The sequence below is a fragment of the Panthera onca genome, chromosome B4 (assembly GCF_046562875.1).
Source record: "Panthera onca isolate mPanOnc1 chromosome B4, mPanOnc1 haplotype 2, whole genome shotgun sequence".
Classification (NCBI taxonomy): Eukaryota; Metazoa; Chordata; class Mammalia; order Carnivora; family Felidae; genus Panthera; species Panthera onca.
In genome coordinates this window covers 77,213,163-77,235,999 of record NC_138345.1, presented here as the reverse complement: position 1 = coordinate 77,235,999, position 22,837 = coordinate 77,213,163, and the positions used below count along the sequence as shown (strand labels likewise).

General features: G+C 41.3%; 1 protein-coding gene across 1 annotated transcript in view; it reads right to left on the bottom strand.

Annotated features, from left to right (window-relative positions):
* Window positions 1–22,837, bottom strand: part of HIGD1C (HIG1 hypoxia inducible domain family member 1C) — a 31,926-nt gene that overhangs the window by 7,368 nt on the left and 1,721 nt on the right. The window contains exons 2-3 of the mRNA XM_060657624.3: window positions 7,390–7,491; window positions 2,959–3,093 (exon numbers count right to left, since the gene is read on the bottom strand). Coding sequence (XP_060513607.1) covers window positions 2,959–3,093; window positions 7,390–7,491 — 237 coding nt within the window. The remainder of the gene's footprint in view (window positions 1–2,958; window positions 3,094–7,389; window positions 7,492–22,837) is intronic.

The window sequence follows — 22,837 nt, the reverse complement described above, 5'->3', positions numbered from 1 at the left end:
CACCACCCAAAGATGGGTAAAAGGATTTTTGTATCCTCTTTTGGGACAGAATTAGCATGTTTTTGGTTATACAATGGATGGTTGATTTTGCCACTGTCTTTATTTGAAGTTAAGTGTATTAAAAGAGATGTACATGGATGCCAGGTTGACAAGGCCTAGTGGTAAGTTTGTGTTGTGTCAACTTAAGCTAAACTATAACTACATTTCCAGAATTCCTTTCCGTTTATTCCCTGAGTTATTGCAGAAGAAACACTCTGCATAAGGTTTAGAGGACAGAAGTGAAGCAGCAGCTAAATTCATTTTTTTCTTGGAAGGCAGCACATGTTTGCTTATCTGCTGGTCCACTTTGTTGGCATGGGGCAACAACTAGGAATGCATCTACTGTGGACCTGCTTAATTTCCTCCTTCACCTTTTCTGACTCCTTGGCTAGGTTCATGTTTATCTCCAAGATGAAGGGCATCATTTTTCCCTCTGTCACTCCCATCATCAAATTCAGAGGCTTAGAGATGGTGAGAAACCCACAAGGGTTCCAGTCTATCCTATGTGTTCAGCCCATCCTTGTAGCTTCCAGATTTTTCTTGCTTCTCTCACTTTACATCTACTTTTTAAAAAAAAATATTTATGTATATCTATCTGGCTTTTTGCTAGAAACACAAGATAGGAAAATAAAGACCATTTGAATAAAAAAAAATATTTATTTATTTATTTATTTATTTATTTATTTATTGGGAGAGTGCAAGCGGGGGAGGAGCAGAGAGAGGGGGACAGAGGATCCAAATCCTGCTCTGTGCTGACAGCCCCATGTGGGGCTTGAACTCACAAACTGCAAGATCATGACCTAAGCCAAAGTTGGGCGCTCAACTGACTGAGCCACCCACGTGCCCCCACATCTACTTTTCATTTTTTTTAAATGTTTATTTATTTTTGAGAGAGCGTGAGCGGAGGAAGGGCAGAGAGAGAGAAAGATATAGAATCTGAGGCAGGCTTTAGGCTCTGAGCTGTCAGCACAGAGCCCGATGCAGGGCTCAAATTCACGAACTGCGAGATCATGACCTGAGCTGAAGTTGGATGCTTAACTGACTGAGCCACCCAGGCACCCCTCATATGGTTTAATCCTTAGGGAAGCCTCTCCTGGACTCTCAGCCCTAGTTAAATGCCCCTCCTTTCTGCTTGTGCTTCCATAGCAACAACCTGTGCTATCTCTGTCATAGCATCTGTGAGTTTATATGGTCTTCTGTTGTTGGTGTCTCTTCCTAAGGAGACTAAACTGTTCGAGGGTAGGGACTGAGTCTTATCTCTGTATCTCTAGACCAGTGCAGTGCTTTGCACATAGCAAGAGCTTAATAAATGTTTGCTAAATGATGAAAATGAGCATTGTAACTTTGTAGTGAGGCTTCCTATATTTTGTTAACACCTGTGTATCACAGCTCATGGTAGTAAGATAATTACCATATAACTCCCTATACACAATCCCCACACTGCTCATTCCATAATCCTAGACCTACTCTTAGGCTGATTCTACTCTGCACAGCATGAAAGAGAACTAAGAACATTGTAACTTGTTCTCATTAATGTAGACCAAAAAAAAAAAAAAAAAAAAAGATAATTTAGATCCCCAAACTAGATTTCTTGTTAGAGCTATCAGGTTTAGCTGTTGATATAACTGGAATTAACCAGATAATTTTACACCTGTTCTTTGGATTTCACTACATTAAGTATAGCCTAATTTATAGACTGATTAAAAAAGGATTGCCTATTGCTCAGACCGGGACTAAAAGGAGAACAGATGTGGAGATTGTGGGCTCCAAAAAATGTATTCTTCCCAGTTAAACTACATCAGTAATTATATCTGCTGTTCGAATAGGCCAAGAACTATGACTGCTGCTCTTAGGTGAGCAGTAAAGGCTGGAATCTAGAACCACTGCTTTAGTTGGGTTATAGAGGGTACAAACTATTCACTGCTCCTTTCATAATACAAGATAACAGAACCCGAAACCTAGTTCTCTACCTTTTTATTTTTATTTTAAAAAAAAAATTTTTTTTAACGTTTATTTATTTTTGAGACAGAGAGAGACAGAGCATGAACGGGGGAGGGTCAGAGAGAGGGAGACACAGAATCTGAAACAGGCTCCAGGCTCTGATCTGGCAGCACAGAGCCTGATGCGGGGCTCGAACTCACGAACTGTGAGATCGTGACCTAAGCCGAAGTCGGATGCTTAACCGACTGAGCCACCCAGGCGCCCCAGTTCTCTACCTTTTTAAAATGTTTATTTATTTATCTTGAGAGAGAGAGGGGGAGAGAGTGGGGAGGGGCAGAGGGAGAGAGAGAACCCCAAGCAGGTGCCACGCTGTCAGTACAGAGCCCAGTGTAGGGATCGATCTCGCAAAACGTGAGATCATGACCTGAGCTGAAATTAAGGGTCAGACTGTCAAGTGACGGAGCTACCCAGGTGTCCCCTCTGTTTTAAACTGAGTTATAATTGACCTATAACATTATATTAGTTTCAGGTGTACAACAATGATTTGTTATTTCTATATGTTGTAATGATCACTACAATAAGCCTAGTTAACGTCTGTAACCATGAATACTTACAGAATTTTTTTCCTGTGATGAGAACTTTGAAGATCTACTCTCTACTCTCAGCAACTTTCAAATATGCAAAACCGTATTATGAACTATAGTCACCAATATGTACATGACATCCCCAGCACTTATTTATTTTATAACTGGATGTTTGTACTTTTTGTCTACTGGTTGTTTTTTTTTCAGTGCTTAAAATACCAAGAAATTAAGCCTATTATGGGGAAGCAACTTCAACCAAGTGAAGTTCATGGTCTTTCTTACCATTCCTCCTCCATGATATCATCTTAACCCAATTTTCATTTTCCAATATGATTGAATAAAATAAATAAAAATACTCACAAAGACAGCACAAGATACAAATTAAGCAGGTTACCTAGAGTCACAGCTCCTACAACACATCCTTGGGCAGCAACTCTCATGTGAATAAGATGAATGGACATTTTCTGATCCCTTCTGTACTTTAACGTGTAAAGACCATAGGACACGACAGTCATAAAGCCTGCTATTCCTGTTAAAGAAAAAAGTAGAGGTTATGTAAATAGTAGGCTAGAATCCCCAACATTTAGAGAGCTGAATAAGACTGTCCAAAGGATCAGTACTTGGAAGATAAGCAGGCAAGATACCAGAGAATACTTTAAAAAGAACCATGCTGGATTTGATCCACAGATTTTTTAAAGAGACCCTTAACATTTATGGATTCAATATTTGCAGTTTTTGACTCTTCCCAGAAAACCCCGAATCATAGAGTGTAGTAATTTCTCTTTTTTTCCTGAGGCATGATTTCAGATTGTGCATGCTGAGAGACTTTTATCTGGGGCAAGTCACTTTAGCCAGTGAGTGAACCAACAACAAACATCCCAGCATCCATAGCTTTCGAATGTTTGCCTTTACTCCTGTCTACTTGTTATCAAATAAGGAGTAAATCTAGTAAAATGAGAACATTTTTGATCTTCTGTAAAAATGAGATATTTGAATTGTAATGAGACATGGAAAGGTATGAATATTTGCACAGGAAGTGTGTGACTCCAAAAAGAACTATGACTCTAGGAGACTCCAGAAGGGCAAATATTTTTGTATTCCCTACCAGTGTCAAGGGGTGAATATGCTGCTGTGACAACCAAGATCCTATGTAATTGGCTCTAAGACAGAACACCAATCAACTGAATAGGAAACGTTCTAGAAACAGATTTAAAACACTGTGAGAACACTGAGAATTCATGACAAATCAAAATAACCAAATAACAGATAAAGGAGTAATTATTTAATAAATTCCATCGGTACAATTTGTTGGTATAAAGAACTAATTTGGATTTGTATCTCACAGCAGACCCTCCAAAAAAAATTCTGCAGGAGTTAGAATTAAATGTAAAAACAAAACAAAAACACCAATAAAAACAAAGAGGAATAGCATATTTGTAACATCTAAAAGAGGGTAAAATAGACTTAAGAGAAAATGATAAGGACAAAATGCCATTTTGACATAAGAATAAAGAAAACTTTTGCATAATGAAAACATGGGTCTATTTTTTGGGTTTTCTCTCCTATGTTGTTGGTCTGTGTATCTGTCCCTCCATCAACACCACACTGTCTTGATTACTGTAGCTATATAGTAAGCCTCCATATCAGGTAGAGTGATTTCTCCCACTTTATCCTTGTTTTTTAATGTTTTAGCCACTTTAGGACTTCTGCCTTTACTTGTAAATTTTATTTTTTATTGACTTTTTAAAGCTATTTTTAAAACAATTTTTAAAAACAAATTTTTAATGTTTATTTATTTTTGAGAGAGAGAGAGAGAGAGAGACAGAGTGTGAGCAGGGGAGGGGCAAAGAGAGAGGGAGACACAGAACCCAAATCAGGCTCCAGGCGCCGAGCTGTCAGCACAGAGCCTGACACGGGACTCAAACGCATGAACCGTGAGCTCATGACCTGAGCCAAAGTCGGACGCTTAACCTACTGAGCCACCCAGGTGTCCCTAAAAAAATTTTTTTTAAAGTGTATTTATTTTTGAGAGAGAGAGAATCCCAATGACGTGGAGTTCAAACTCACAAACCCAGAGATCATGACCTGAGCCAAAATCAAGAATCAGAGCCCAACTGACTAAGTCACCCAGGCACCCCTTTACATGTAAATTTTGGAGTAAGCATGTCTTATCTACAAAAAAACTTACTGGGATTTTGATGGGAAGTACACAAACATGTAGATCAATTTGGGGAGAGTCTTCCAATCCATGAACACAATACTACCTGTGGTCTTTACGTTTATTTAGGTCCTTTTTTAATTCTTTCATTAACATTTTATAATTTTCAGCATACAGATTGCATGTATGTTTTGTTAAGCATATATCTAAGCATTTCATTGCCTTTGGAGTGACTGTAAATGAGGTTATGTTTTTAATTTCAGTTTCTGTATGTTGTTAATACATGGAAATTCAGTTGGTATTTATGTAGGATAGCAAATTTTGATTAGTTATGTTGGCACATGTATGCCTCTGTAGGTGGGTGAGGATATATTTATTCTTTCAGAATCCATTTAATAAGTGGAAGTAAGAGAGTAATTGCATTGACACGTATATTTTGTAGGCCGATTAGCAAATGAAATCAAAATTAAAATGACAAAAACAGCAAAAAACAAGTAATAATAGAATAGTGGCAGACATGTTGAGAAACAGGTACAATGCTGAAAGCTCTGTGAGTTTAGCCAACTCTATAAAGATTTCTGGAAATATATAATAAGGGGTGTTAAATCAGATGTACTTCCTGCCCTAAAAATTCATACTCCAAGGAAATAAGCAAAAGAAACGTCAAGAAGTTGACACAAAGATGTTTATGGCTACACTATGTATGAAGAAAACCTGAACAACCCAAATGTCCCAAACAGAGGAAGAACTGCCATAGCTACGAAAAAAATTATAAGCATAGCAAGGAGTTTCAATATGTATGTGTGCAGAGACCTTAACAATGATCATAAAATAATTTTAAGCAATATAGATTGTATTTATTGATGGAATGGAAATATATCTACTTATATTTAATGATGGAAGTTGTTGAAGACAATAAAAATATTTATTGGTGGAATGTAAATATATCTCTTTATAGATATATTTAATGATGGAAGTTGTTGAAGATAAATACAAATGTTTTGTGAGTTTTCGGCACAGCTCACTCCCTGCAGCAGGAAATATATAGTAGATATTATTAAAATAACAATAGCTAAACAAACTATTCAATAATATATATTCAGATTTTGTCATTTATTTTTCTAGCAAAAACTTGATTCTCTTCCCTTATCAAATCAAGGCTCTGTTCTTAGTTAAATTGGTTTTGTTTCTTTTGGAGATTAAAGTCAGAACCTTTACTGTTTTCCATGTAGTGTCTCTGTGTAGTTTATATGTAATTGAATTTAGCTGGAAACACTTTTATCTTACTACTTTAATCACCCTAAATGTCTCTGGAAAAATTATTTAATTTGCAGTGGGCACAGTGATTAATCTCTCTATTCATGATAGTGATCTGTTCAAGTGGCAACAAGTTCTTGAATTGTTTTTCCAGTTAAAAATGCTAAGGAAGATGAATCACTATAACATTATTTGCTTCCATTTCTTGTAGGTGCTATTATCAAGTTTTAATCAAATGAAATTAAATGTATAAACAGCATATTAGTATAAAGTACAAGTTTGATTCTTTTTAATATGTGAATAATGACACAAGGTTGCTAGATTTGCAGTGGTAACAGAAACCCAATGATATACCTATTCAGGAGGTTTTAGGGAATTAATCACCTATGTCAGTGTAACTTACATAATGTAAGTCTCATTTAAATAAGTTATTTTAATAGCTTCCAGACCAAATGAACACCAGGCAAGAGGCATGGCTGCAGTATACAATAATAATGCTTGCATCAGCTAAAGCATCCAAAAGAACAAAGAGAAAACTTAGATTTTAAAACATAATATTGGTGTTTAGATTGTGTGTGTGTGTGTGTGTGTGTGTGTGTGTGTGTGTGTCTAAGTCCACTTACATATAGTATTTGTTCTAAATGTAGGCATATTAAGTCTGTGTCAGGAAAAGACAAACAGGCTAAGCCTCCAGGTCTAACTATAATACCACTTCTTTAATCTAGAGTTTATTTAACCATCAACCTCAACATCTGGAACACTTCAGGAAACCAGCAAAAAGGGCCATTGAACATGAACATCACAAAGTTCACGCTCTCAAGTGTACAGACAAGTAGGTAGGCCTAGGCTTTTTCATTCAGAGCTTCTTTACTCTGAATTGACTCACAGTTCTTTTAAACTTGGGTAGCTAGCTTCTGGTGCCACAGAATACTAGAAGCAGAAGTTTTTGATTGCACTCAACATTAATGGAAGAGACAGAAAAATCTATAAACATCAGACACAAGAGTTTAAAGGTTGGAGTTAGAACAGAAAGAGACATACACATCTCAGTAGTCATTCTTAGACTTTCAATGTAATAAACTGGTGCTGCTAATGATCTAGTCATGATAGAAGTGTTAAAGTTCATTCAACTCCAGTTAGAGTGGCTGGGAACTAGGAATTCGAGATAGACCTCGAATGAAGAGGAGTTAAGTAAGATTTGAAGCTTCGTAATAAAAATAGCTAACATTTACTGGGGATTTGCCATCTACTAGAAACTGTTCTGAAAGTTTAACTTCTACTTAGAGAGGCTTAGCTTCAGTTATCTTAAAAGTTCAATGATGTAAAACATCTCCATTCTCAAAGATACTGGGTAAGGCATTATTATTATTACAGACAGTTCTCCAGTGTCCAGTCAAGGCTTGTACTTACCTACGGGGACAAAGGGGGAGTCTCTAGATTTCCTAATCAGTCGTGAGAGTGGGCTTTCCTCCCCATCTGCTGACCACTGGTTATCTGAAGACATTTTTCTCTCTAGTAACAGTAGGGGATAAATGTGGTTGCTGTGAATCATTAAAAATCCATTTACCCTCTCCCAATACATTGTCGATTATGTGTTTTCAGTTTGCTTGATCTGCCTGCTTGCTCCATTGAAATAAACAGTCCTGTTTCCTTCACCCTTTTCATTATGGAATCCTTTCATCTTGTTTGGGGGTAGGGGGTAAAAGAAAAAGAGAAGTGATGATAATCAGATTCCGTGAATACAGAATGAAGACACAGATCATAACTGGGTTATTCAGTCTCCTTTCACTGCTCAGCATTTGAGAACATGGGGAATCTCAAAACTTCTTCCACAAACAGGAAGACAATGCTTTTACAAAACATTTTAAAGAATGATGGCAGTGCCACATACGCAGAATTACTTCCCGATTCACAGCTGATGGCAGAATGATCATTCCAATTCTTCAGAATGTGCAGAGCACTATAAAATCATTGACACAGTGGAAATAATTCTCCTTGTCTATACAGGAATGAGGAAACTCACAGTCATCAACATGGCTTAGCAGCACCTCAGTCTGTTATCTGCACCACCCACTCTTTTTACCTCAAAATTCAAATACCATGGCTTCATCCTATAAATCGGCTTTCATCGGAAAATGGAACCCGGTAAGCGGCAGAAGCACCATACCTTTGGCGTACCCCACCACCTGCTGCCTGTCCCAGTGCTCCTTGAGCAGGAAGCTGTGGATCAGAACAGGCTTTGAAAGGCTGAGACACATTTATGTGCAATTTCCTACGAATTGATCGTGAGAAAGCCCAGAAACAACCTGCTCGCCCCCGCCCCCGCCCCAGGGGGGGCGTGGCCAGATGGTATTGCCAAGGTTTCCACCTCCCCCGCTGGAAATTTACTAACACCACCTGGACCACAAACATTGGGGGTTTTGAAGACAGCACTAAGGAAACATTAAGGATTTTGAAGAAGATGCTTTTACTGAATTCTGCCTTCACAGGGAGCTCCCAACTTCTCTCCATAGCTGTGAGTCCCCACTACCTGATACCAGGACCCCAAATCAAGAGGAAAGTGGGCCCGTGGTTACAACATTGAGCTTGGGCGGGGGTGGATGTTAGCCATCTGAGGCCGAGAGTCTTGTCTTTAACGACTCTGGGGGCGCCTGGGTGGCTCAGGTTAAGCCTCCCACTTCAGCTCGGGTCATGATCTCCTGGTTCCTGGGTTCAGGCCCCCCCCCATCAGTTCAGAGCCTGCAGTCGGCTTCAGATTCTGTCTCCCTCTCTCTCTACCCTTCCCCCACTCACACTCGGTCTCTCAAAAATTAATTAATCAATTAAACAAACATTAAAAAGAAAAAAGAATATGCACTTGCTAAAGGGGCGCCCACTGCGGCCCAGATCCCTGGCTGAGATGCCACGAGCCTGCACCTGGGGTCACCTGGAGGCGAGGCCCTCACACCTGAGGCTCCCGCAGAGCCTCGAGCAGCTTGAGCACCAGGCTGTAAAGCACTTGACGTCACCAAGCCCCCGGCCAATGTGAGAGCCTGATAGGCGCAGGAAGGTGCTGAGGGAGCTGTTGTCCTGCGCCTGTGCCAGGAGCCTGAGCCTTCTGTGGCTCCCCGGGCGGGTCGGTGGTGGACGCTGCTTTTGCTTCTGTTGTGACCCCGCAGCCTTCGGGTGCTCGAGGCCTCGGAAAAGTCCTGGCTCACCGTCTCCTTCTGACTGCATCCACAAAGATGAGCGCAGAGCACCAGGTAGCGTTCACGGTTTTTTCCTTATGGCTTTAAACTTTTAAGTAATTTCGAATTTACAGAGAAGTGCCCAGAATAGTACAAAAAATTGGATGTCCGACACCCAGCTTGCCTTTTGTTAACATTTAGCCACATTTGCTTTATCATTTTTCTCAACGAAAATTTCTCCCTTCCTTCCTTTCTTCCTGAGACCCATCTGAGAGTGAGTCATATACTGATGCGCCCCAACCCCTAAAAACTTTTGTATGCATTTGGGGCATTCTTTTATGTAACCATAGTACCGTGGTCAAAATCAGGATGCTAGTTTTGTTATAATACTATAATCTAAAGATTTTATTCATATTTCAGCAGTTAAGGTCCCAGTGATGACCTTAATAACAAACATTTTTTTTCTAGGCTAAGATTCAATCAGGATTACATACTGCCTTTGGTTGTCAAGTCGCTTTATCCCCCCCTCTAATCTGAAACATTTCCTTAGTCATTGTATTAGTCAAGATTCTCCAGAGAAACAGAACCAACAGGAGATATATATACACATATATATACTTACACACATATACGCACACACATACATGTATGTATATATATACATATATATATGTATATGTATATATATATACATATATATATGTATATATATATATATATATATATATATATATATATGAGCTTGCATATCTCCGTATGCATATATTCATGTATATATACTTATATATGAAGAAATTTACTATAGGAATTGGCTCACGTGGTTGTGGGAGCTGAGAAGTCTCATGATCTGCCATCTGCAACCTCGCAATGGTGTAAGTCCTTATCCAACCCCAAAGGCCTGAGAACTGGGAGCAGTGATGTCTGAGGGCAGAAGATGGATGTTCCTGCTCAGGCAGAGAACACATTCACCCTTCCTCTGCCTTTTTGTCCTGTTCAGGCCCTCAGTGGATTTGATAATACTCCGCTGCATTGGCCAGGGTGCTCTTTATTGGTCTACCAGCTCAAATGCTAATAATCTCTTCTGGAAACACCCTCACAAACACACCCAGATATAAGGTTTTACCAGCTATCTGGGCATCCCTTAGCCCAGTCAAGTTGACATGTAAAATTAACCATCAAAATCTTCTTTTGTCTTTCATGACCCTGATATTTTGCTAACACAGGCCACTTATTTTGTAGGATGTCTCCCAATTTAGTTTTTTGCTGATACTTTCTCATCATTAGGTTGTGGTTATACATTTTTGGCAGAGTGATGCTGTGTTCTTGGTGTGCAGTATCCGGAGGCACATAACTTAGTTCGTCTGGTGGCAGTAACTCTGATCCACTGTTATGCTGATAAATGTCTAACAGCTGGTTATCCAGAGGAAGAGAAGCCCTGACTTACATTTGTCACTTTCCGCTTGTAAATGGCCAATTTCAAGCTACTGTTATGTCATCACTGAACACAAAGTTGGGAAGAGACGTGCTGCCCCTGAGTTGGGGTGAGTTGACTCTGGCATGCCACAGTTTTGAGCATTTGGATTAAGGTGGGGTCTGCCAGTTTCTACACTGTAAAGTTCCTCTTTTTTCCCTTTATTCATAATGAGTATTTTGTGAGGAGGTACTTTAATATTATGCAAATACACTGTTATGTATCAGGCTTTTACTCATTAACTTCAGCATCCATTTATGATCCTTGCCTGAATCAATTAATATTATGTTTGCCAGATGATAATTTTCTAAATACATCATTCTTTTTACATTTTTCAGTTGGCACTCTAATGTAAGGAATTGCTTTTCCTTCTTTCCTATTATTCATTTATTTATATCAGTTTGGTCTCATGAATTTCTATTTTATTCAGTGCTTATCCATCACCACCATTATTTATTTTGATGGTCAAACTGTCCCAGATTTGTCTAATGGGAGCCCCTTCAGGCTGGCTTCTATTGACTCCTATTGACATGACCCCATCATTCTTCAAACATTCTTCTTTCTATCCTGGCATAACAAGATGTTCCAGGCTAAACTTGTACTTTTTCTGCCCCAGCTCTGAAATCAGCCACTTCTTTAAGGAGCCCTGATTCATTTTAGTAGAGAATCATATTTAGAAACCACGTTCCAGGCATTAGAAGTGCTCATTGTTCCTGGAGTGTCATTCCTTCTAAGCCCTCTCTCAGTAGGCAGAATTAGGATTTATATCTATGTCTGTTTCTCTTCCTATGTACCTATCTATACTAAAATCATGAGTTTGTAGTAAGATCTCCAAATTCAACCCAATTCCACAGGATTCATTCTAGTCTTCCCTTTTCATTATTTGTGATACCTTTCTCTGTGAGAGACCTGGCTCCTGCTATCTTTAGGATATTTACTTATTTGCTTAATTCTAGAGTACACAAAAATTCATTTCAGATTTTCTAACCCATACCTCTGTGAAAAACAAGCCCATTAAATATTTTTTTATAGTTCTTTTTTGTCAGAGGGAAAATGGTCAAAATACTGTCTTCAAAAATCATTTGGAATGAAAACACATTTCTACACAAAAACTCGTGGGCAGATGTCCACAGCATCACTGTTCTTAGTAGCCAATAAATGGAAACAACCCAAACATCCATCATTTGATGGAAAAATAAAATGTGAGGGAGGCAAACCATAAGAGACTCTTAAATACAGAGAACAAACTTGAGGGTTGATGGGGAAGGGTGGGAGAGAGGGGGAAATGAGTGATGGCATTGAGGAGGGCACTTGTTGGAATGAGCACTGGGTGTTGTATGGAAGCGATGAATCATGGGAATCTACTCCTGAAGCCAAGAGCACACTGTATACACTGTATGTTAGCTAACTTGACAATAAAATTATATTTAACAAAAAAAAAAAGAAAGAAAGAAAATGTGATATAGCTGTACAATGGAAAATTATTTGGCCATAAAAAGAAATGAAGTACTGATATGTGCTATACCATAGATGAGCCTTGAAACATGCTAAGTGAAAGAAGCCTGTTATAAAAGACCATATATTGTGTGATTCCATTTTTATGAAATACCCAGAATAAAAAAAATCTATAGAGATGGAAAATAGAGAGCTGCCTGGGTGGCTCAGTTGGTTGAGCGTCCGCGACTCTTGGTTTCAGCTCAGGTTATAATCCCAGGGTCATGGAATTGAGTCCTGCATTGGGCTCCACGCTGAGTGTGGGGCCTGCTTAAAATATTCTCTCCCCCCACCCCACCCCGTCTCTCCTGCCTCTGCACCTCTCCCCTGCTTATGCTCACTCACTCTCTCTAAAATAAAAAAAATAATAAAATTAAAACCATAAATTTAAAAAAACAAAATAGATTAGTGGTTGCCTGAGGCTGTGAGACAGTGGAAGGAAAATAGGGAGTGACTACTGATGGTTACAGAGGCTTTTCAGGGGGTAATGAAAAAATTTTTTTAAATAGATTGTGTTGGGGGCACCGGTAGCTCACTCAGTTAAGTATCTGACTCTTGATTTCAGCTCAGATCATGATCTCCTGGTTCATGAGATCAAGCCCCACGTCAAGCTCTGTGCTGACAGCATGGAGCCTGCCTTGGGATTCTCTCTCCTCTCTCTCCCTCTCTCTCTCTCTGCCCCTCCTCTGCTTGTGCTTTCTCTCTCTCTCTCAAAATAAACAAACATTTAAAAATAAAGATTGTGGGGCGCCTGGGTGGCTCAGTCAGTTAAGCGTCTGACTTCGGCTCAGGTCACGATCTCGCGGTATGTGAGTTTGAGCCCTGCGTTGGGCTCTGTGCTGACTGCTCAGAGCCTGGAGCCTGTTTCAGATTCTGTGTCTCCCTCTCTCTCTGACCCTCCCCCGTTCATGCTCTGTCTCTCTCTGTCTCAAAAATAAATAAACATGAAAAAACAATTTAAAAAAAAAATTAAAAAAATAAAGATTGTGATGTTGGTTGCACAATGCTAAATATAATAAAAAACCACTTAATTGTATATTTCAGGTAAATTTTAGGATATGTGAATTATATGTTAACAAAGTTGTTTAAAAAAAAAAGTTACTTGATGGGGGAGGGGAAGGAAAAGAAAAAAATTAGGGAGAGAGCCAAACCGTAAGAGACTCTTAAAAACTGAGAATAGGGGCGCCTGGGTGGCTCAGTCATTTAAGCGGCCGACTTCGGCTCAGGTCATGATCTCGTGGTCCGTGAGTTCGAGCCCCGCGTCGGGCTCTGTGCTGACAGCTCAGAGCCTGGAGCCTGTTTCAGATTCTGTGTCTCCCTCTCTCTGACCCTCCCCCGTTCATGCTCTGTCTCTGTCTCAATAAATAAACGTTAAAAAAAAAAATTTAAAAACTGAGAATAAACTAAGGGTTGATGGGGAGTGGGAGGAAGGGAAGGGTGGGTGATGGGCATTGAGGAGGGCACCTGTTGGGAGGAGCTCTGGGTGTTGTATGGAAACCAATTTGACAATAAATTTCATATTAAAAAATAAATAGATAATCTAATGACACACACAAAAAAGTTACTTGAAAAAAAAGCTACTTGGGTTGAATTTTCTCCCCCTGCATCAATGTGGTTAGTCTTCATTTAGAATACAATTAGGGCACCTGGGTGGAGTAGTTGGTTAAGTGTCTGACTCTTGATCTAGGCTCAGGTCATGATCTCACGGTTTGTGAGTTCGAGCCCCACATTGGACTCTACACTGACGGTGCTGAGGCTGCTTGGGATTCTGTGTCTCCTCTCTGCTCCTACCTTGCCTGTGCTTGCTCTCTCTCTCTCTCTCAATAAATAAATAATAAAACTTTTTAAAAAAAGCAGAAAAGAATTTTACACACACACACACACACACACACAAAAGAATACCATTAGGTGTTTTTTATTTTTCGATTTTAGGGATGCCCCCCCCCCATTCTTCATTTCATCTTATGTAAAAAACATTCTTTTGCATATTTTATGTAAGACATTAACATGGTTCCCCAAATCAAAACTATACAAAGGGTATATTTAAAACTGCATCACTGCTCTTCCCCCTTTTATTTCTGCTCTCTTCCCACCCACCGCTATAGACAACCAATCTCGCTAGTGTCTGGCTTATTCTTCTGCAGTTTCTTTTTGCAAAAATAAACATATACGTGGGTATTCTCTTATTTACCCTTCTTTTTTACAGAGAAGGTACCACACTATAGCTAGTTTTAGGTGACAGAGCTTCTGTTTACTCAATAATATGTCCTTGAAATCACACCTTATCACCCTAGCAGCTCTCTGTCTCCCATCCAAGCACTAACCAGGCCTGACCCTGCTTAGCTTCCGAGATCAGACGAGATCGGGCGCGTTCAGGGTGGTGTGGCCGTAGACTCTAGCAGCTCTTTGTCATACTGCTATTCAGGTATGTAGTAAGTGCTCCGCTGTGCAAAAAGTGCCCTGGTTTATTCAAGCATATTCGTATGTATGAGCATCTAGCTTGGAAACATTACAAACGATGCGACAATGAACTGTCTTGTGCTTCTGTACTTTCCTGTTGTTGGAAGCGTATCTTCAGGATGCAATTCTAGAGGTGGGAGTGGCGGGCCAAAAGGTAAATGCAGGTATAGTTTTGTCAAGTATTGCCAAATTCCACAAGAGTTGAACACTTTGGCATCCCCATCAGCGATACGCAGGTATGTCTGTTTCCCCATGGCTTGCCCATCTGAATGTATTGTCAGACTTTTGGAGTCTTGGCAGACCTGATGTGTGAGAAGTGGTATCCCCCAGTAGGTTTAATTCGCATTTTGTGGATTGTGAGCGAGATTGAGCATGACGTCTAGGGCCATTTTTGCGTAGTAAAAATTATTTGCCTTCATAATTTTAAAGTTCCTGAGGAATTTGGGGAGGGTTGGCAGATATCCCCAGACTCGTCAAAGGATTCTGAGTTCAGGGATCGGTACGGGAAGCCTCCAGAAGTAGAAATGATCATTTTAGCGTGAGGAGACTTCAGAGACAAACACGAGCTGTCCTGTAAAGTGCAGCCGAATTGCCTTTTTGAAACCTAGAGTTTCATGTTGTCCTTTTGTATCCCTCGTTCAGTTCTTCCCGCAACTCGTTTGCCATTCTGCACCGTTCTCACCTTGGCTCTGTGTTAGGCCAGCTGCAGCTTCGTGAAAGTCCCCACTATCATTTACATATTTGCCTTTTCTTTCTTTGTCCAGTCTAGCTGATGTGGTAGGCAGAATAATGCCTCCTCTACCCCGCTCCCGGAGATCTCCCCATCCTAGTACCAGCAACCTATTGGATGTGTTATGTTACAAGGCAAAGGGAAACTAAGGTTGCAGGTGGAATTAAGCTTGCTATCCAGCTGACCTTGAGATGTGGTTATTCTGGAGTATCTCGGTAGGGCCTGTGTAATCACAAGGGCCCTTAGAAGTGAAACTGGGAGACAAGAAAGTCAGGTCCGTTTCAGAAAGAGATTTGAACCAGCGTGGCCTCGCGAAGCTGGCGAAGGCAAGGGAACAGTTTCTTCCGGGGGGCCTACAGAAAACGAACAAACAAACGAAACCCTGCCAACACCTTGGTTTTAGCCAAGTGACACCCATTTGGGGCTTTTGTCCTCCAGAACCGGTAGATAAAAGTTTGTATTGTTTTAAACCACTAAATCTGTGGTAATTTGTCATGGCAGCAATAGGAAACTAATATGACTGACACGGGCCTGGCATTCTCCCACATAGCCAGTCTGCCCGAAAGGCCAGGAGAGGGAGGTGATGTGGAACTGGACTTGGCAGTTCTGTTGAATTCCCACAAAAGGAAGTCTGTAGGGATGGAGAGGACTAAGGATAGAATTCTGGGGAAGTAAAAGGCAGCCAAGGAGCTCGAGATGGAGCAGCCAGAGGGTCAAAAAGACTCACAAGAAAAAAGAGGAAGATCTCCAGAAGAGCGGTCAGAATCAGATAGTACACAGTTCATACAAAGAACGAAGCCTTGGGGCGCATGGGTGGCTCAGTCGGTTAAGCGTCTGACTTCCACTCGGGTCATAATCTCACGGTTCGTGGGCTCGAGTCCCACATTGGGCTCTGTGTTGACAGCTCAGAGCCTGGACCCTGCTTTGGATTCTGTGACTCCCTCTTTCTCTACTCCTCCCCCACTCACGCTCTGTCTCTCTCTCTCAAAAATAAATAAACATTTAAAAAAATTAAAAAAAAAACACACCAAAGAACAAAGCCTTTATATTTGGGAAGCAGGATATCCGTGGTGGCTTCGAGGAGAACAGTTTCAGAGAGGGCTGGCTACCCAATGAGAATGGATTGAGGAGTGAGTGGGAAGTAGGCAAAAAAAAATGGATTTGATATTTTTAAGAGATTTGAAGGGAGGAAAAGAGCATAGCGATTTCAGGGGAAAGCAAAGCTAAGTTTTTTTTGGTGTTTTTTGTTTGTTTGTTTTTACTGGAGGAAGGTGGTGTGGATTTTAGGGTATTTGAACACAAGGGGAAGAGTGAAGATGCAAAAAGAGTGTGACTTGGCAGGAAAAAAAGACCGGGAAGAAATGAATCCAGGGCCCAGGGCTGGCCTTGCAGGTCTGATCAGGAGAGGGCATCTGGTGGGGTTCTTAAATCTGTAGACCCGCTCGATGGCTCTCTGTTTGTGTTTCCCTCTGTGGAGTAGTAAAAGTCCTCTGCTGAGAGGAGAGGCGTGGCAATGTGGAAATGAGCATGGTCAAGGACGGGCGGGACCCTGTGGCAGCTGAGGATACATTAGCAGTTTCTGAGCAGCCCTGAGAAGTCTAACTGGGGCTTTGGGCTCTCTCCTAAAGGCAGCAGAGGAGACAAATGAGTGGGATCGTTTGTATGTTTCACACAGATGGAGTGCTGCAGGTAAAAGCTGAGTTAAGAGGAACCCCCTGTCCCCCAAGAAGCTTTGAGTCAGTCTGGGGCAGACAGATGAGTAAAGCAACAATGGCAGCACATGAGAACGTGACAGGAGGAGGCCTGGGCTCGTGGGAGCCTGGATGAAGGACCTAAAGACCCAACTGGAGAATTAAGGAAGTTCTTTTCGGAGAAAGTGACTTTTACGGGATATTGTAGAGAACTAGTCGATTTGAGGTGAAGAGAGGAGAGGGTAGGGCATTCTGGGCAGAGGGCACAGCGCGTGGAAAGGCTCAGAGGCAGAAGGTCCAGACAGCACAGTGTGTAGAGTCAGGGGTGGGAGTGGCTTGTAGAGAATCAAGCTGCAGGGCCAGTGGGGCCAGATCGCGAGAGCCTTGCATTTTAACCTAAGGATTTTGAAGTTTCATCTGAAAACCATGAAAAGCCATCCAAAGGTTTGAGGCAGGAAGTGATTTAAAAAATTTTTTTTTTTTTTTACATTTATTTATTTTTGAGAGATAGAGACAAAGCACGAGCAGGGAGGGGCAGAGAGAGAGAGACAGAATCTGAAGCAGGCTCCAGGCTCTGAGCTCTCAGCACAGAGCCTGTTGCGGGGCTTGAACTCAAGAACTGCGAGATCATGACCTGAGCCGAAGTCAGAAGCTTAACCAACTGAGCCACCCAGGCGCCCCCAGGTGGCACCATTTTACCTAATTCTTACACTTTCAGACATACCTGTCCTCCAGCTATGGATGTGTATTTGCTGTGTGTGCAAAAGGCAAATATTTTTTATGAAATTTACTCAGGATCCCAGAAGGCCTCCTTCCCAGAATCCGAAGGGAAGAAAATAAAAGCACAGTAGCAAAAAGGGGGGCTGACAGGTTATTGATTTATTGATTGTGGCTACGTTCTCCAGTGTTTTCTCTCACTTTCAACATTTGGGCAGATGAGGTTGCCTCCATTGGTAAGTAGTTTGGTATATGGCAACATTTATATTTATAAGTAAATATTATGGGGTCACCTGGGTGGCTCAGTCGGTTAAGGGTCCAACGTCGGCTCAGGTCATGATGTCACAGTTCATGAGTTCGGGCCCTGCATCGGGCTCTGTGCTGACAGCTTAAAGCCTGGAGCCTGTTTCAGATTCTGTGTCTCCCTCTCTCTGCCCCTCTCCCACTCATGCTCTGTCTCTTTCTCTCAAAAACAAATAAACATTATAAATATTATGTATTTTAATATTGCACTCTTGGCTTTTAAAAAAGTTTTTAGCTTTTTGTGTCCTTAAGCTGTGGCAGACAATAAAATTTAAAAGAAACTCTTCCTCTGAGACCAGAGCAAATAATCCGTTCCCATAACCTGAGAGGTGAGATAGAATTTGAACTGAGTGCTGCTGTTTCTACAGTTCTAATACTGTCTACTTAGCCTGACAGGTAAAATGTGAGCCAAGATTAGAGGGATTTGGGAAATCACATCTGTATCTTTAGCGCTCTGTGTAGAAGTTCTTTGCAGCATCTCCTGTAGGTGCCAAACATTTTAGTGTTAGGTGCAAACATGAGGGCTTTGTCAAGTTATTTTTTATGGGAGATTTCTTTAACAGTATACTGAGTCTCCAGAAAAACATTAGGGTGTATAGTAATCTAGCCGATTGGAATTCTAGGACTGCATTTATAGAAGTAAAATATCTTGGGGCGCCTGGGTGGCTCAGTCGGTTGAGTGACCAACTTCGGCTCAGGTCATGATCTCCTGGTCCGTGAGTTCGAGCCCCGCATCGGACTCTGTGCTGACAGCTCAGAGCCTGGAGCCTGTTTGGGATTCCGTGTCTCCCTCTCTCTCTGCCCCTCTCCTGCTCATGCTCGCTCTCTCTCTCTCTCTCTCTCTCAAAGAATAAATAAACATTAAAGAAAATTAAGAAAGAAGTAAAATATCTTTTCCTATAGACAAATTAACTTTATTCTGTTCCTCTCACAATTGCTTAAGGAGGCCGGGCCCCGACCCAAGTAAGGGACCATGTGAAGAACTCCAGCGCTCACGGCAAACAGTTTGAAGTTTACAAAGCACTGTTTGCATTATGTCCTGCATCCTCACAAGAATCCTGGGAGATGTAAGCTGTGTTCTCTTTTTAAGCGAACAAGTGAATTAGTAAGACGTAATGTTAGTACGATTAGATTCAATTAGATTCAGTTAGTAAGATTCAGACGTTCTCACTCCGAACCCCATCCTTTCCCCGCTGGCCTACACAGCAGGGAGAAGTGTTGAGGTGTCTGTGGACAGTCCCAAGTGCGAAGTTGAGCGACCTCAGTTCAACTCAGGAAGCTGAGTAGCTGCCTTCATAATTTGAGTTGCAGGAATGGCTGGAGTAAAGTGTTTTGGAAATTAGGAGCTTGAAGGAGGTGGGTGTTGAAGGCATGGAGACCAGTTTGAAGCGTTTTCTGGCATGAGAGATTGTGACTTAGATCAGACATTGGTGCCTTCCTAGGAAACCACTTCTTTGTGCCTCAGGAAAATTATTTGCTGAGTTATCGTTTTTCCATCCTAGGTTATTGGGGTGAATTGAGTGAAGGAAGGCAAAGAAAGCTGTCAGTTGCAAAAGGAGTGTTTTTCTACTTCTCTATCTACATGTAGTATCTTCCCCTCACCTTGGAGCTATTTTGCTGCCATGTCCCTGAATCATGCAATACCTAGCAAGTTCCTGCACACATGGTTTGTGATTCGAGCTGTCCACACTCAATCTATACATGTAATCATCCAGGGCTTAGTTCTCAAACTAAGATGGTGGCTGTGGAAAGGCGGTAGAAGGGGCCATCTAAGAGGTATGGAGAAGAGGATTTGATGACGAATTGATCGGTAACTACTCTGGGAGCACCTGCTATGTAGTAAGCACTGTGTCTGGCCTGTGCACTAATACCCACAAGTGTATTAGTGAATGCTGAGGGATTTCTCAAAGAGGAAGCTTCTTGAAACAGCCAGCAAATGCTTTCTAGAAGGGCGTCTCTTTATCTGGTCCTTGGGAAATAATCCTAGGTGTTGAAGAAGTTAGCAAGTGTCGCTTGTTTAGGGAAGGACACGGTTGAGTTTTGTTTTTGACATGTTAAATTCTCAATGCAAAGGAATGGCAAAAGTGTGAGGTTTAAGAATCTCTTCCACACGAGTGATAGCTCACAAGCTAGGAGTATAAGCAAGGCTCGAGGGATGAAACACACACTGAATGAGTCTCGGGGACCATTCACAGTGAAATGGTAGAGAAAGGAGACAGAATTACAGAGACTTGGGTTTGAAGAGACCTCAAGAAGCATCACAACATTGTGGGGAGGGCTGGGCTTTGGAATCAGGTAAGTTTCATGGGCATACTGGTGTGATCACTCAGTAAGTGGCTTTGGGCAAGTGACATTGACCATTTGTCACGGGCCCTTTCTCGTTTGTCAATTGCAGGTAATGTATCTGCCTTATAGAGTTATGAGTATTCTATGAAATAATTGTGTAAAAACTTGGTGCCTGGCATAAAGAAGGCATGTAATAAATGAAAATTTTTATTATTAGCTATTAGAGTCTTGGAATAGAAGGATCATTCCAAGGAGAAGGTTGACATCAGTGTCGGACCCATTTTAAAGATTGAGAAGGACACAGCCTGAATTAAGGCTGTGAGAGGTTTTTACTTTTAGAACAGTAAATTCTGAATGGCAATTGTCCTTGTTTGTATGTAATTCTCTATAGGTTCCGCAAATTTCCTTTAGGAATAAAATAATAACTTGCTTGGCCAGCAAATTGCTATGTTTTATTTTTTGTTTGTTGTTGTTTTGTTTGCTTTTTTTGTTTGTTTTCAAATTAGCTAGAAATTGGGAATATTGGCCCCTCTACGTTCATTTCCTGTATCCTCAATCAACATGTCCTCTGTTCTTGATTCTGGCAGTTCCATGGATCAGGGACTTCTGATTATTCTTTTCTTATTTTGTAAGGATTTTATTTTTAAGTAATCTCTGCACTCAACGTGGGGCTCTAACTCCCAACCCTGAGATCAAGAGTCACATGCCCCTCCGGCTGAGCCAGCCTGGCGCCCTTGGTTTTTCTTTAATGTAGCCTGAATGCTTTTGGTTTTAGGTATTGAAAGAGTTCAAGTGACACTTCCTGGACAGTTTTCTTTTTAGCTTTTGTTGGCACGAGGCTCCTTGATCATTACGCTCCCAATTGCATTAACAGATTAATGGGAATTGAATTTCAGTTAAGTTCTAGGTCTTCTAAAGCAATACCAAAGGGGAAGGCTTATGTTAAGGGTTAAGAGTACACAAGGTGCTATTATGCAATATTTGCTTCACTCGCTATCCAAGTATGAAATATGTAGGAATTCAGAAGAAGCAATTAGAATATGAAAACAGTTAGGAACAGAGTGTTTTATGATATAAACATAAGAAATTTCAATGGTATTTGAAATTTCTTATGTTTATGTCATAAAACACTCTGTTCTGTTCCTAAGTATGTTTGGTTTGCCATTAAAATGAAGTACGGGGCTCATGGGTCCAGGGACTTAACAAGATTAGGAAGAGGCCTGGTGTAAGTAAGCAGCCATCCCCAAATCCCCCTTGCAGTCTCTCATACCCAGCCCTGCCTGCCTTCAGTTCCTTGAACACATTGTGTTTCCTCCTTTTATTTGTGTGTGGTACCAGCTGTTCTGTTAGGCTGAAATACTAATACCCTCTGGAATTCAGCTCGGATGTCACTTCCTCAAGGAAACTTCTGATCCTCCCCTCCCTCCCCCACCCCAGGGCTGCCGATTCCATTTTCCTGGTGCCTGGTGCTTCTCCCTCCTAGCTAGCATTTATCACGGCCTATGCCTCTGCTCCGTGAGGGCAGAGAACAAGTCTAGCTTATTTAGGGCTCTAAGCCAAGCACCAAGGGTGGAGTACACAGTAGGCACTCAATAACTGTCGAATGAAGTTTAACATTTGTTAAGTACCAAATGCTTCACTTCATTAATTCCTCTCAGTAACCCTTGAGGTAGATATTATCCTCATTAACAGATGAGGAAAGTGGCACTAGAAAGGGAAACAAAACACAAGAGAATCTTAAAGATAGAGAACAAACCGAGGGTTGATGGAGGGAGGTGGGTGGGGGATGGTCTAGGTGCCTGATGGGTATTAAGGAGGGTACTTGTGAGGAGCACTGGGTGTTATATGTAAGTGATGAATCACTGAATTCTACTCCTGAAACCAATTTGGACTGTATATGAACTGACTAAAATACAAATAATAATAATAATAATAATAATAATAATAAAGAAGGTGACACTAGAGAAATAACTTGCCCAAGGTCTCACAGTCAACAGATGACACAACCAGGACTTGACCTAAGTCACTTGGATGCCAAAGCCAGTGTCATTTTGTCTTTTATCTTCCTCGTTGCATGCAACTATCCTAGTGAAAAGCCAGGTTCTCAGCACGGTACTACGTAATCTACCACCCGGAAGCAAACAGGGTCTGATTGAAATGCAGCGATGTGCCCATAACGAGCATTTGCGGCGTGCCTTCTCAGCCTCCCTTCCCACTTTCCCCCAGCCTTGTTTCATTTGGAGGATACACAAGTCTCCTTGTCTCTGTTCACAAAGGTCTGGGTGTGCTCAGCCCCGGGGATGAAGCACTGTGACCTTTACTTGAGCCAAATCAGCCTAATCCATTTGGTCTAAATATTATGACTGATTCGGGGATGGACTTGTGACCCCAGATTGTCAACAAGAGCCAGCTGAGACTCAGTGCAGAAATTGGGTGGAGCATTTGCAAAATAGCTTTGATCTTTCCAACTGGCCTTGGCCCCGGGGAAGCATGAAGATTGGCACCACTTCCACAGACTCACCACCTGGTAGGGCAGTCA